Here is a 13,801-nt window from a genome sequence, read left to right on the forward strand (position 1 = left end):
TAGGGATATTGACCCTGGCCCTTTATAATCTTTTTTCAAGAAGTTTGTGTTTTGTTCTTTTTAAAGAGATCATAGTACATCTTTATTTAATGAGAAATATAGGGAGGATTAGAAATACAATCCTACAGGGTGATCAGGGGATTGAGGTGTTTGAGAACTCACAGTCTTTGGGCTTAGTGGAACTCAGATCTACCATTCACATTTTGGGTTGCTCTTTAGTTGTCTTAAGTAAAGGTAAAACACATGAACAACATTTCCTTTATCTTGGGAATTATGAAGCAGTATTATACAGAGTATTACACTGAGTAGAATGGTCTTAGTCTAAACCTGAGAACAGAAGTGAAAATCAGTGTGAAAATACAGGGGGTTGTTGTTGGATCCTTTCTGATTTGATGTAGAATAAACAATTCCTAACAGAATTTTGGTATTTAACTCTGTACTCAGCAGTGTTTTATTTGTGTAAGTCATTCAAAAAAGCCTGATGCAGAGAATGTAATCCTTACTTATCAAATTGCCCAGAAGGGTTATGGAACCTCCATCCTTGAAGATACTCAAACTCAAGTTGAGCAACCTGCCCTATGGTGGCCTGGGACCAGAGACCTCCAGAGAACCTTTGCAGCAGGAATTACTCTGATTCTGTACATCAGTTGTGGTAACATTGTGATACCACCACGTCTCTTTGCTCCTTCAGCTGACATTCACAGAGACATCCTGCAATCGAAGTGTTTCTCGAGCACAATGACGTTGTCAAGTTCAGAGAACGCTCCGTGCTCTTCCCTAGGAAAACTGAAGGCTGCCACCACCTGAAATTAAACTAATTGAAATGAACCTTCCCAGAAAACTTTACATTTTTTGATTTTGTTTCCTTTAGTTGAAAAACACTCTCTTCTAGCTTGGTTAAAATGTGGATCCCAGTGCCAACAGAATCCTTAATAGAGAGTGGGTGGTGTTTTTGCTGAACAGTCTATGGGATTTTTTACAAATTGGGGACTTTTTGGAGTTTTATTGTAATTTCTTCTAATGAAATGGCTGGATGGTTTTAATGAGATTTAAAACACATCTTCTTGCCACAGGTTAGTGTTTCAGGAGAGTGGATTTTCTCGGAAGCATAGTGAAGTTACAGCATACACAGGAGTGCCTGATTCTCGGGAACACCTCCTCCCCCGGGGGCAGCAGAAGGCAGGGATGTGCAGTTGTTCAGCATCTCTGAAATACAGGATGGGCCACTGTGCAGTGTTGCATTTCTTGCATTCCTCATGAGACTCTCAGAGGCAGAAGGAATGCAGCATCAGGTCTGTCACTTATTGTACTGGGTGTACTGCCTGCTTGTGAGCCAGTGACAGGATAGTTGGGAGATCAGCTGTGTGAGGAGCCAACATATGTCTTACATCTGGATATTGCTGCAGGGCTGGATTGCTGGGGGTTTTTTTCTTCAGCAGGGAAATTAATAAGGTGAAAGGAACCAACAGAGTCTCATCATTATGCAAAATATTTCTGTGCTGCAATTAACAGCAGCTATAATTTAAGCCCAGATTTAACATCAAAGGCAGTTGGGATAGAATTAGGATTTATGTTCATTATAATTCTGCCAAGGCTTCAGTGAGTCTGATTGCTGGAATTCCTCTTTTGCATTAGCCATCTTAAATCTGTCGACCAGCTCTCCTACAGGCCTGGGTATGAGGGAGCTGTTCTTGCCTCACGTAATCATCTTGCAATTCATGGAAATGCCAACACTGGATGTTACATAAAAGTTTCAGAAGGCTTTCTTTCTGCTCTTCTTCAAAACAGCTGCCAAATTATAATTATTGTTCAGCTTCAGTGGGGAGTGTTAAAATGACACTCAGTCTGTGAGCTGGAACCACATCATGGGAGATGGGGAAGGAGACAGAGAAATGTTGGGGGGAAAACTTCCAACACACTCAGCCAGAAATGCCCAACATCCCCTCACTCTGCTGAGCTCTGCATTTAACCACAAACATTATTTACTTGGCCCATTAATGAAGACAGTGCTGTAACCAGCTCTAAATCCTCTAAGACACTTGTCAAAGGGAAGGCTGGTTCTTAGTAGTTTTCAGACTGAAGAAAGTTGCTAAATTATGGAATATATAGATGATTATTCATACAATAAATGAAAGAATTGAGTGATAGTCATTATTTAGCAATGTAACAGGGCTTCAAGGGAATCAAGCAGCAAGACTGGCTGTTGTTTCATCTGTAGGAAACACAGAAATTCACGGATGTGGCAAAGGATTATTTGTTTGTGCATATTGAGAGACAATAAGCAACATGGCCATGATTCATGGAAAACCCTCCAGGCCCGTGGCCCAGGTTGTCAGAGGACTGTGACTTGTGACAGTGTCAGACTGGGATTAGACCCTTCTCCTCTATCTCACAGCTGCCTTAGATTTCATGAGAGATAAATCTTCTTAAGGGAGAGTTACATTTTAGGCCATAAACACTTTGTGAGGATACGTGCTGTAACCTAGTACTTTATTTTGTAAAATTACCCACAACCTTATTCTATGCTTTGAGCTATGTGTCAACTCCTCTTAAATTTTTTTCTCATATTCTCAGGGTTGGGACTGAATTATTTTTAGCCATCTTGTCAGCAGTGCTTTTCCTCAAGGATCAGAGAATTAAGCAGAAATAAACCTCAATGAAATCAGTACAATTAAGCCTTAGAAGATACCATATTGTTTAAGATGATCCAAACTGCATCTGGCGAGTCAGCATGCCCAAGTATGAGGATGGAGAACCTAAACAAAATTCAAAAAAGCAGCTTTCCCTCCCCCCCCCCCAAAGTTCTTTTTGTTTGGTTGTTTTTTTAATATTTTTCTCCCCTCTTCCGGCCACAATGTCAACATTATCAGTGCTTGAAAAATCACAAAGTGCCTTCTTTACAATGGAAATGTAGCAATACCACGTGACCAAAACATTGCAAGATTTCTCAGTGATCTGGGGTGGGAATTTCGTGTGTGGGGAACTGTTAATGCCTGAAACAATATAAAAATGTACAAACACATGCTGAGTGCGAAGTGCTTGTTGGACGAGGTAATTGGAAGAGTCAGTCCAAGGTTGCCTTTGGTCTGATGCTGTTTATGCCTTCACCAGAGACTGGAATTCTGTCAAGGAAGAAAATGAGAAGGCAGGGAATAAAACCAGATGACAGTTTTTTTTGACATCTTTAAAAAGGTAGATAAAAATGACTTAAACTCCTAAGCATGGAGGGCCCCCAAAGTTATTATAACACTGCACAAGCTACTGCTAAACTGAGCTTCTGGGGGCGTAACAGATTTTTCACTCCTTAAAAAGAGTAAGTGCGGAGAGGAGGAGTGTGTCTGTAAATTCATGGTTGTGGGAAATCCTGAGTTATAGGTAAACTATCTTTACCCTATTACAAACTCTGATAATAACCAAGGAAGCAGAGCCTGTAGCTCTCAGTGAGAGGGATTTTTTTGTTTTGTTTTGTGATTCCAAAAGAAAAAACATCAGTAGCGATGTAATTTCAGATGGGAGATTCAATGGTTAAGGGCTAAGATCTACATAATACAATGCCCTATTTGGGGCTCATAAACAGAAGCTGCAAAAGCTGCTGCTAAAGCAAATTCCTCCAACAGTGTATCTCTCTCTCCTCCCAAACTCTGGCTAAGATTAGCACGTGTGTCTGTTGGAGTTATTGCCACCTGTCCTAGTTCAGCTGAGACAGCCCTGTTTTCAGTGACTTCATCTCTAATATATGATGCATAATGTCCTATTTTTCTGTGCTGCAATTATTAAAAGAAATATCCTGGCTAGTTCACATCATCCCTGTGAGGTTTTCTCCAGGAATTTGGTTTAGTTTCTCCTAGGAGGACTGCCTGGTGAAATGTGCACTTAGCAGATGACTCTCCAGCACAAAATCCTGTGCTGCATTGCAGCAGTTGCAGCCTTGAGAAACAACACCAGTCTTATTCACATTAGTGAACTAACCACTCGATAATACTGGCACTGTTTGATAGTGGTAGATGAAGGAATACATTTATGTAGGTGGAAGTGTGTTTAAAAATGAAAGTGTCAGATTGCCAGAAGTGCAGAAATGGAAATTTGGAGATGTTTAGGTGTTCAGGAAGTTTTAAGCATCTGGCACATTGAGTCTGTGGATCAGACACACAGCAGGATTAACCCCAAAGCTCTTATCATGGGCTGCAAAGACCAGACTCTACATAGGGCCTAAATACTCTGTTGGTGCAACAGAGACCAAATGGGAATAAAGTGATGAAAATAAAGTATTGCTCATATAAAACCTGTGGCAGAATTATGAGGCCGAAGTATTCAGATGTGTTCTTCATACCACAGTTCAAATGCAGCCTGAAATGTGTGGATTTTAAACCACAAACTTTATCAAGTTTCCAGAAGTCTTACCTTCCACTCCAATTTTGCCATCCCCATCGGTGTCACCTGCAGCCAGAAAAGCCTTGGTCTCTGCTGAGGTGAGGACTCTGGCACTCGAAGAGAAATTCTTCAGGAACAGCCTGAAACAGGACAGGGGAGAGCACTGTGCTGGAGTTTTATTCTCTGAAATGTCCCATAAGGTAATGCCTGCTCTTATTATCTGAGGAAACCCACACAGATTCAAGGAAAGACAAGGAACTGCGCTTTATTTTTGAAAGAACAAGTTTCTTCTAGGACACCAGGCACATTCAAAGGTTTACATTGCTTAAAGGAATAGAGCAGCTGAACTGTACTTACTGCAGCTCCTCTTCTTCAATGAAACCACTCTTGTCCTGATCAAGGATTCCAAAAACTTTCTTTATCTGATCAGGACTTTTGCTGGATAAACCAACCATGGAGAAGAAAGACTTGTAGTTGAAGGAATCATCAGCTGGAAGAAACAGAAATCTTTAAATATTTTCCCTTGAAGTTTCTACTATTGTATGTATTCCTTGTGAATATGTATGTCTTTTCTTAAGTATCAGCCTGTTTCTCTTTCTCTTCTTCCCTGGTGTAGCAAAAGAGCAGATACAGTGGATAATTTCCCTTTCTAATCACCCTGTGCCTGTGGTCATATATCCTTTCAGCCAGTTTGAAGTTTTCCGCTACAGCACACATTCTGCTAAATCAGGATTTATGCAAAGTGTCACATGCAATTAATAATAAATATTTAGAGGGTGCTACTGTGCCCTATGAAGCAACTCCTATAATTCTTCCCTAATTTTCACTGAGTCCTTACTTTGATGAAGAATTTGGTAGAAAAGTAAGTAATTCACAGACAAATCAGATCTCTGAATATTTGGAAAATGGGCTTGATCTTGCTGAGCAACTCCTAAGAGGACTGAGGCTGGTCATTGTTTCACAAATGACACTTTGATTCTGAGAGCTAAGGCTTTTTTTTTTTAAATTGTGAAGGAAAAAGCTGGCTATTTAAATATAAGTCTTTAACAGGTTTAAACCTCGACAGAGTTAAGCCAGCTCTAGCCAAAACTGTGGCCCTTTTAATTGGTGCTCACCACTTGTGAGACTTTCTGAATTTAAGGGGCTATACTGTAATGTAGCTTAGAAAGAGATCTCACAGGGAAGGAATCTAAGGGGAAAATGATAGGCATGTCATCTTAAGACACAAAAATGGTATGCATCTTCTGTCTGCAGAGCGACCATTCCTTACCCTGGCAGCTGGAGAGAGCAGATTCAATATCTTTAGCAGAAAGGATGTCAGTGATGGCCATTCTTGAACTGTAAAATAAATTAAATGTGAGCTACTTAGTCATTAAAATGACTTTCTGTACCTCTTTCATGACTCTATTTGAAGTTGCTGCTGTGACAATATGTGATAGGGGAGACATTATTCATCCCCTGGTAAGTGGAGCAGAGTGTAGCAGATGAACAGATGTCTGAGCAGGTGCTTCCACTGAAAGCTGGGTAATGAGGGAGGAATTCTGCCTGTGGAGCGTGGGGCTTCAGGAGGATCTGCTGCCTGTGCTGTGCTGGGAGAGAGAATCAAAGGTGTCTAGCACCACAAAACTTCACGACTTCTGTGTGGGTTTTCCTGGAGGTGGATTATTACTCAAATAAAACCAGCATATATTTACAGCACACATAAAAGATAAGGCTCAGAATGTCCCTGAGAACTATATCTGGAATAAGTGTAATTGGAATTTAAAAAACCCCTAGTATTATTATCAATAGATTTAGAGATCTTTACAGAGAATGAAAATATTAGTGTAGAATTAGTAACAGTAATTTTACTCATTTCAAGGAAGTGTAAATTTGGAGAATAAGTTCCTCCTCTGTTTAGTTGCAACAATGACTGTGTTGCTGGGCTGCTGTGCCACTCATGAGAGCTTTATAAAAAAGTTTCTAGGTATATTGTGAGGGTTTTTTTTTTTGCATTCTATGTGACGATAAAACCCAAGATTTTTATCCAGATTTTGGCATTTCAGTATATATTGCTGTGTTTAGAACAGAAGTATTGAGGCTTAATATTCATTCTTAGTGGAGAAAGTGTTTTCTTCTGTTACAGCAGCATTTCATTTGAGAAGAGATACCCTTTGTCCCCTTCAGCCACCAACAGCTGCAGTAGTTTACCAATGTAATATAGATCACTTAACAAAATGCTATAGTGCCTGAATTTCTAATAAGTTTTTTATGAATTTCTAATAAGTTTTTTAGTGTGAAGATAACAGTGATGAATTTACAGTTTGGTAAACTGCTCCTACCAGTGCAGACTGGTTACAATTTAAAACTTGCAACATTACTGGCAATTCATGTTAATGAAAGAAGGAGAGCTAAGGCATAGAAAAGTTATCCTTGAAAGCCACAAGAGAACACAAATATCATTTCATTAATCCCTAATTGGTCTTCAATAACGTTGTTCTTCCTGTCCAAGCACTGAAAGCAGCATTTTCATGAGAAGGAATCCACTCCTGGAACCCATTTATAGTCTGTGCACTGCTTTGAGATCTACACACAGGTTTAAACTTTGCCTAAAATATGAAATGGCTGCATCTGTACCTGTTGGTTTGCAGCAGAGGGAAACGTCAATCGTTTTAGTCCCTTTCTGAATATCTCAGAAAGCGTAAGAAAGCAATGGAACAAATTTCCACTGATGGCAGTGGCTACTTCTCCACCTCAGGCAGCTGAGTTACTTTTGTTTTACTAGCAATTATTTTGTCCCAACTGCTTCTTGTGTAAAATTCCTCCTCTCAGCACTAGGCAAGATAATTTGGAGCTCAGCCATTCATCTAATTCTCCCTGCTGACCAGATTAAAAATGGAGAAGAGCTGAAGGAAAGTCTAAAAATGGCAGCATTTTTTACAATGAGCATTGTTCCAGTCTTGTTCCATCCTGTGATCCAAATGCTGATTCTATTCTATGTTAGCTTATGAAGATACAACAGACTGGAAGCTGAGATAAGAACAGATATTTTAATTGCACAAGCACTTTCCATTTAGGGAGCATTTGCTTTTGTATTTCTTTTTTTGAAAGCAGAGGATCTAATCAGCTTACCTTTGTGGTCTTCTTGGCTGGATAAGGAAGCAGTCAGGTTGGGAGGAAGGTACTTGCTGTGTGTCTCCAGCAGAGCTGGACTTGCATATATATACTTTAAGTTGTATACCATATACAGATTTTAGATTTCAGCGTCACGAAGGGGGAATGGTGTCAGATGAACTTGCCTAACTAATCATCTTGCACTATTTTTATCTCAAGAGAATACATATGATATTTGCAAACGAAACAAGATAAGCGGCCAGATAGACAAAAAGAACAGTCATGTTAAATTTCTTCTGATTTAAGCAGAAATCACCAACTTCTCTGTATGATCTAGGGCAAGAAAACCCCCCCACTATCTGATACGCTTGATCTGAGGAGTCAGATGAAATGAAGCACAGTAACTTCTGAAGAGATGACTTTAATGAATGTTTAAATATGATAACGTGTTATCTGTAGACACTACGCGTGATAGAGTTTCATTGTTAGAGCACTAAACAAAAAAAATTAAAAGTATCCTGTTCCAGTATTGTTTGTGTAGCAAACCATTTAGGGAAATGATAGCCTTGCTGATAGCCTTCTTGATATCCCAGAATGTCTGATCTGGTGTTTTGAAAAAGATGCCACACAGTCACTTTGTTGCTACAGGAGGTAAAATAATATTATGTCAATCCATCGGAACAGTTGGTTGGGGGAGGGTATTTCATCTGTTTCCAGAGAAACTCTTACAATTCTACAAGGTTCTGACAACCTGTTTAGTTGGGTATGTGTGAAGCAAAGGGGTTGTCATCTACCCAGCTGTCTCAGAGACAAAAGTCCCCGAGCTCTACATGAAAGATCTTTGCTTTCAGAATACAGAGAAAAATTTTGATAGCAACATCACTGCACAATATGTGAAGAGTGTCTTTGCAGTTTGTCAGCCTGCCTTCAGTCTCTGTTTTTTTTTAATTGTTTGGGCAGTTGCTGTTTCCAAAAGTCCCTTCCTGCAGTTGCCTTTTTCATAGAAATATTTTGGTCATCTCAATTTCCTTCCATGAATGCTGTAGCCTAACTGGGTGAGGAGCCTGTCAGCTTGGATCTCGCTTGTGTCTCCAGGCAGCAGAACAGTGAAAGACAAGTCATATGGATGTCAGCTCAAGGGATCATTATGGCCAGGACTGAGGGGTGGCGAGGGATGACAGTGCAAGTGGCATCACAGCTTGAGGTGGTGGCACAGGAAGAGACTGTCTCAATGTCAGAGACACGGCATCTTTTTCCCAAAGCACTTCCCCCTAAGATGGAAGGCAAACCCAGCCAGTCACTGAAGCCAACCACTAATAAATCATAGGGTCAGACAGCAAAGTGGTAAATTGGGGGTACCTATGAGACCTTAGTGCATCCAACACTGAGGCAGGTGATCAAAAAGTGACAAAAGACCGGAGAAAATGATTCTGTGTGTGGAGGAGCTGCTGTTTCATTTATAAACCTAAGAAAAGTTATTGCTACGAGTTTTTTATCTTTTTACAAATTGTGCATGCATGTCCTCCATGAAAAATTTTCAGACACTGATAATTCTTATTCAGGGAAGAACCATTGGTTGAGAATGGCTGTGGAAGATTTCAGCTTTCCCAATTTTCTGAATGAATTCTTGACCAGCTGACGCTGAAAAATCCCAAGAAGAATTTGATGGATAGATATTTAATACTGGCTCTTGTTGTCACTGGTGACATCTGGTAGAAGGGATACAAATATCTTTCCCCCCTCAAACTCTCCTAAGAAATTATTCCAAATGGGAAAAAAATTCCTCTCCCTTTTACACACACCACCCTTTTCTCCCCCTCCAGTTCGGGAAATTGTCCACATAGTGCCAACAACTGATGTGCAGTACGTGGAGCATCCAACACAAAAACCAATGGCATGATATGACCTAATGAAGCTAAGTTAAGAGGAAGGCCAAATTCTGCTGAAACTCTTGGACTGCAGGAGTCTGCACGGGAATTTGGTCTCTGGTGTCTGTTTCAGAGAATGCATTTGATTTTAGATGCAATGGCTTCTCATTTTGCCCAGAGCTAATTCCACATATGTTAACCCCTCGCCCCCACTCTTCCCTTTAAAAATAGCATTGATTGCTGTTATTTCCCTTAATGCCTGTGGACTGTTGCCATTAGTTTGAACTTTAGTACGTGAAGCACATAAGGATGCAGTCTAAAAGTGTGCTTTGTTTTTTAAGAGGCTTCAGAGAGGTGATTCCTTTTGTGCCCTGAAGTTTTAAGGATAAAGAATGTACGTCAAATGATTTATGGCTCTGGTCTGTTGAGCTGTATTCAGACTCCAGCAGATTTTGGAGTCACTTTTGCAGTGAGATTGGAGGCACTAGAGATCCAGAACATGTGCACTGATGAAATGCACAGGGATCATGTAACTATTTACAACCAGCCTCCAACAACCATTTTCTTTACAAGCCCTACATTAGAGATTGCAAAAACATCTGTCTGGTCACTTTTACTTTCTTAAATCAAATACTGTTAATAACTTGCCAAGTTATTGGAAGGGAAGTATGAAAAAGTAAAGAGAAAATATCCCTTTTGGACCATCAGGTTTCCACTAAAAGCAGTTTTAAACCCTGGGATTTGACATTTCCCATTGCTCAAGGCTCATTGCCTTCTGCGGGCATGGTCTTGTTTTATTCTTCCCATTTTCAATCTTAATTCTTCTGACACTTGAAGTTACCTCTCCAGGTTGAAAAGCTGTATTTTAGGTCGTCATAAATTCTGGGGTTGTTCTATAATCTATTCTTGTCATTCTTCTTTGAGTATTGATGTAAATTATGTGCACAATGGAATAACAAAAGTGCAGCTAACAGTAGTGAGTGCCTGCTTTAATTTAAATGTGACCTTGTATATGCCTGAGATAATTTTCAGATGAATGAGATGAATGCTCCTGATAGGGGTATCCATTGTCACGAGTCAAGGAACAGGAATCACCTTACATAATGTGTTTAACCTATCGTCAAATGACATGTGAATAGAGAAAGTGGGATATTCATTCAGCTTGTAATTTTCTTTGAGAATATATGAGATGAAAGAAATAGTATGAATGTAATTTAGTGTAATTGTATGAATGCATCATGCTCCAGTCATTTGAGGAATGTAGCTCTTGGAGTGATCTGGAAATATTTGTCAGTAGTTCTAGAATTCAATTACTTAATCTCCTGTCTGTAGATACCTCGTATGTAGCCTCCAGTAAAATGCTGAAAAAAGAAAAAATGCCAAAACAGTTGCTGTGGAGGGAGGAGACTGTACATGGGAAGTACACCAAATAATATCTGGTTTATATTTGCAAACTTGAATGAATCATTCGAGTCATTCAAGTAATTCAGTTTTCACCAGCTCTCATTCTAGTGTGACGTGGGTCCAACCTCTGAGGTAGATTTTCAGGGATTCTGAAACTTTTCAGCTTTAAATGCCCATTAAAGTGTAAATCTACAAAACACCTTCAGTCATATATTTCTTACATGTGTAAAGCATAACTTCTAAGCCAACTGGATTGTTTACTATTTCTGGTTCTGCATATATGAAATTTGCAAGAGGAAGTTTTAATCATGATTCTTAAATTTGAAAGGAATGTGGTCCAGATATAAATTCTATGTGAATTCTTAAGCTGTAGCTTGAAACTTTTGGTCCTGAGTTCAACCTTTCCAGTTTAGTTCCATTTCTAAAAATGTCCATTCATTGATGCAAAAAGAAAAAGACTTTTTTTTTTTGAAGAACGAAATTCTCATAGACTGATTTCTGAAATGATAGATACCTGGGTCTGTTAAATATGATACAATCATTCATAAACAGACAAGATACTTCATCCTCCAAATAACTCTCTCCATAGTTTTAAAATTACTTGCAGCAAGTGTCAGAAAGCCTATAGAATCAATAATATTCCTGCTTTAATTCTGAAGCAAAAAGCTCACTATTTTTGAAAGTATCCTAATAAAAGTGCCAATAACAAGGTATGTGTAGGATAATATTGGTTTTTGAGTAGAAAATAAAGCTACTTCTGTCAAGACAACCTCCTCTAGCTAAGCTGGAAGCAAAAATATATGCTGAAAACAACTTCTATTCAATATTTGATCTACTATATTCTGTTCTTGAACTATGGTCTTCAACTCCCGAGTGGTAAAATCCCTAAAGGGGATCCTTGTTACAGGAATTGTAACTTTAGTCTGTGTGTTTACACTGTGTAGCCCAGTGCAGTCCTGCTCCATGACTGTGGGTTATAAGCACTATAAATAATCCTCACTTGCAGCAGGCTCTCAAATATAGATGTGTTTGAAATGAACTGAGATGTTTTTCAGCCGTGTCTGTGTGTTCTTGCACAGCCCCTCACACGGAGTAAACACCAGAAACACAGACAACTCCTTCAGTTGGACAATTGCAGGAGCATGAAGCAAGAATTGGGTCACCATCCACTGGCTGATCCAGTGCTGATATTGCTGAATAAAGCAGGGCCTTCAATTCTTCTGGCAGAGCTGCTTTTCAATGGGATAATATATATTCCAAGGATATATGGCTTTCAAATGCTAACTGACAATAAATTGACTGTGAGAGATGGTTTTTCTGAGCACAGAGCCTGGACCCAAACTGATTTACAGGTGCCCAGTGAGGTGGGACTTAATTCCCTGCCCCTCCATTTGCTGAGATCAGGAGATGGTCAAAACTTGTCCCTGCTCCAGTCCAGCCTGTGTGCTTGGGCTTCTTTTCTATGGAAACTGGAGCGTGATGAGGGGCTGATGTGTGTTTGGGGATTGTCCAAACGTGGAGTTCATGTCTCCAGGGCATGCACCCGGACTCAGGGACTCAGGAACATTCCTTTGGCCCTCATTAGGCGTTGCCAACAACACTGACAATAATTAGAATGAGGACTATGGAAAAGTGAGCTGAATGAATATGGAAATTGCTCCTAGAGACATAACGGCATCGGATATGAAAGAATTAAGTCTTTACAAAGAGGAATCCGTTGAGCATTGGAGAGCTAAGCCTGGTTTAATCAATTGGTGCATCAATGAAGTGATTCCACTGTTCAAATATTTGAAGGATCAGTGGGATGAAAAGACAGAAGCAAGCATTGTTCTTCCTGTACAGAGCTGCATTTGTGCTGCAGCTCCTGAGTGATATCAGTGTCCAGATAGTCCAGTGGTTTCAAGCTTTATTGTATAGCAAGAACAACCCAGACAGAAAATAGGAGTTCTTATTTTTCATTTATGGATAAACCACATTATATTCACTATGGATTTTATTACCAGCTTGCTGCAGTCAGGTGTAAAGTAAATAACTTCAGATCTGTTGCTCTGAATGAAAAATTAAATTTCTTGTATTCTAGTCATAAATTCACTTAACAGTCTTTCCTTGAATTGTGATGGCCTCAGTCTGAGCTCAATTATAGCACTGATTGCACTTTGCTAAAAAGGATATATTTAAAAATTTTACTACACTGGAAACTTTAGGAGGAAAAGGGTAGGTGAATTTCTAGGCAGGAGGCCTGTCTCCTTCTGAACAAGAATTCTGGTCTGGCTGAGCCTGGTTAGCTGGGAGAGCAGAAAATGTCCTGAATCTGGTAAGAAATTGAACCTGAGCTCTGCTCACACAGGAGCAGGTACACGGGGAGGTGCTCGACTGCACCTCTGGTTCTCTGAGACAACTCACAGAGTAGCTTTATAGTACAGAGACAAGAAGTAGGTGAACAAAACTCTTGAGATTCTTGGATCAGTCTCACAATTTCTGAAGGATTTGACTTATTATTTTTTGACTTCTGCATTTGGATATACTGTATAGCATCCTCTAGATTTGAAAATCCATACACTGAGAGTAGAAGGTGTCTTGCTGATTCCTGAATTCTCCCTATTGGCTTGTCCCTTTCTGAGTAGAGGTGGATGAAAACAGGTGTTAAGCAGAATAAATGCTTAAGTGCTTTGCTGAATTTGAAAAGTAAAACCATTTTGCAAGTGCACTGTGTGTCCTACACAACGCTGAGCTGGGCTGTACAAGCTGGAGTTCTGGGCAAAACTGGGCATGTAAAATTTTTTCTGAAAAGTTAATGACTTCTGTGGACAATGTGATGTTACTGAAATCTGATTATCAAATGATATGTGAAACCTTTACTAAGAAGTGGTCCAAGGCTCTTATCTCAGAATATCATGGCAAGGTAATTTCAGAATACCAAATCCCAGCTATTCCCTGAGAGTTGCAGTTATATAAATCCTCTCTGAACAGCCACGTTGAAAAATGCATGTTAATCAGTGCAGATCTTGCCCATCACCTAACCTTGTAATTGATGGTGCCGTCAACAGCAGAGACAGTCATTTAAA

The 13,801-nt window shown here is 39.7% G+C and overlaps 1 protein-coding gene across 1 annotated transcript; it reads right to left on the reverse strand.

The window, feature by feature from the left end:
* Positions 1-427: 427 nt before the first annotated feature.
* On the reverse strand, positions 428-7,583 carry LOC113953366 (parvalbumin, thymic). Its single transcript, XM_027656434.1, has 5 exons — positions 7,483-7,583; positions 5,642-5,709; positions 4,729-4,861; positions 4,402-4,511; positions 428-3,122 (listed from the first exon to the last, which is right to left on the reverse strand). Exons 2-5 carry the CDS (start codon positions 5,700-5,702, stop codon positions 3,097-3,099), a joined length of 330 nt encoding a protein of 109 aa, XP_027512235.1. The 5' UTR covers positions 5,703-5,709; positions 7,483-7,583; the 3' UTR covers positions 428-3,096.
* Between the last annotated feature and the right edge of the window lie 6,218 nt (positions 7,584-13,801).

This window comes from Corapipo altera, unplaced genomic scaffold (genome assembly GCF_003945725.1).
Source record: "Corapipo altera isolate COAL_440 unplaced genomic scaffold, ASM394572v1 104, whole genome shotgun sequence".
Lineage (NCBI taxonomy): Eukaryota > Metazoa > Chordata > Aves > Passeriformes > Pipridae > Corapipo > Corapipo altera.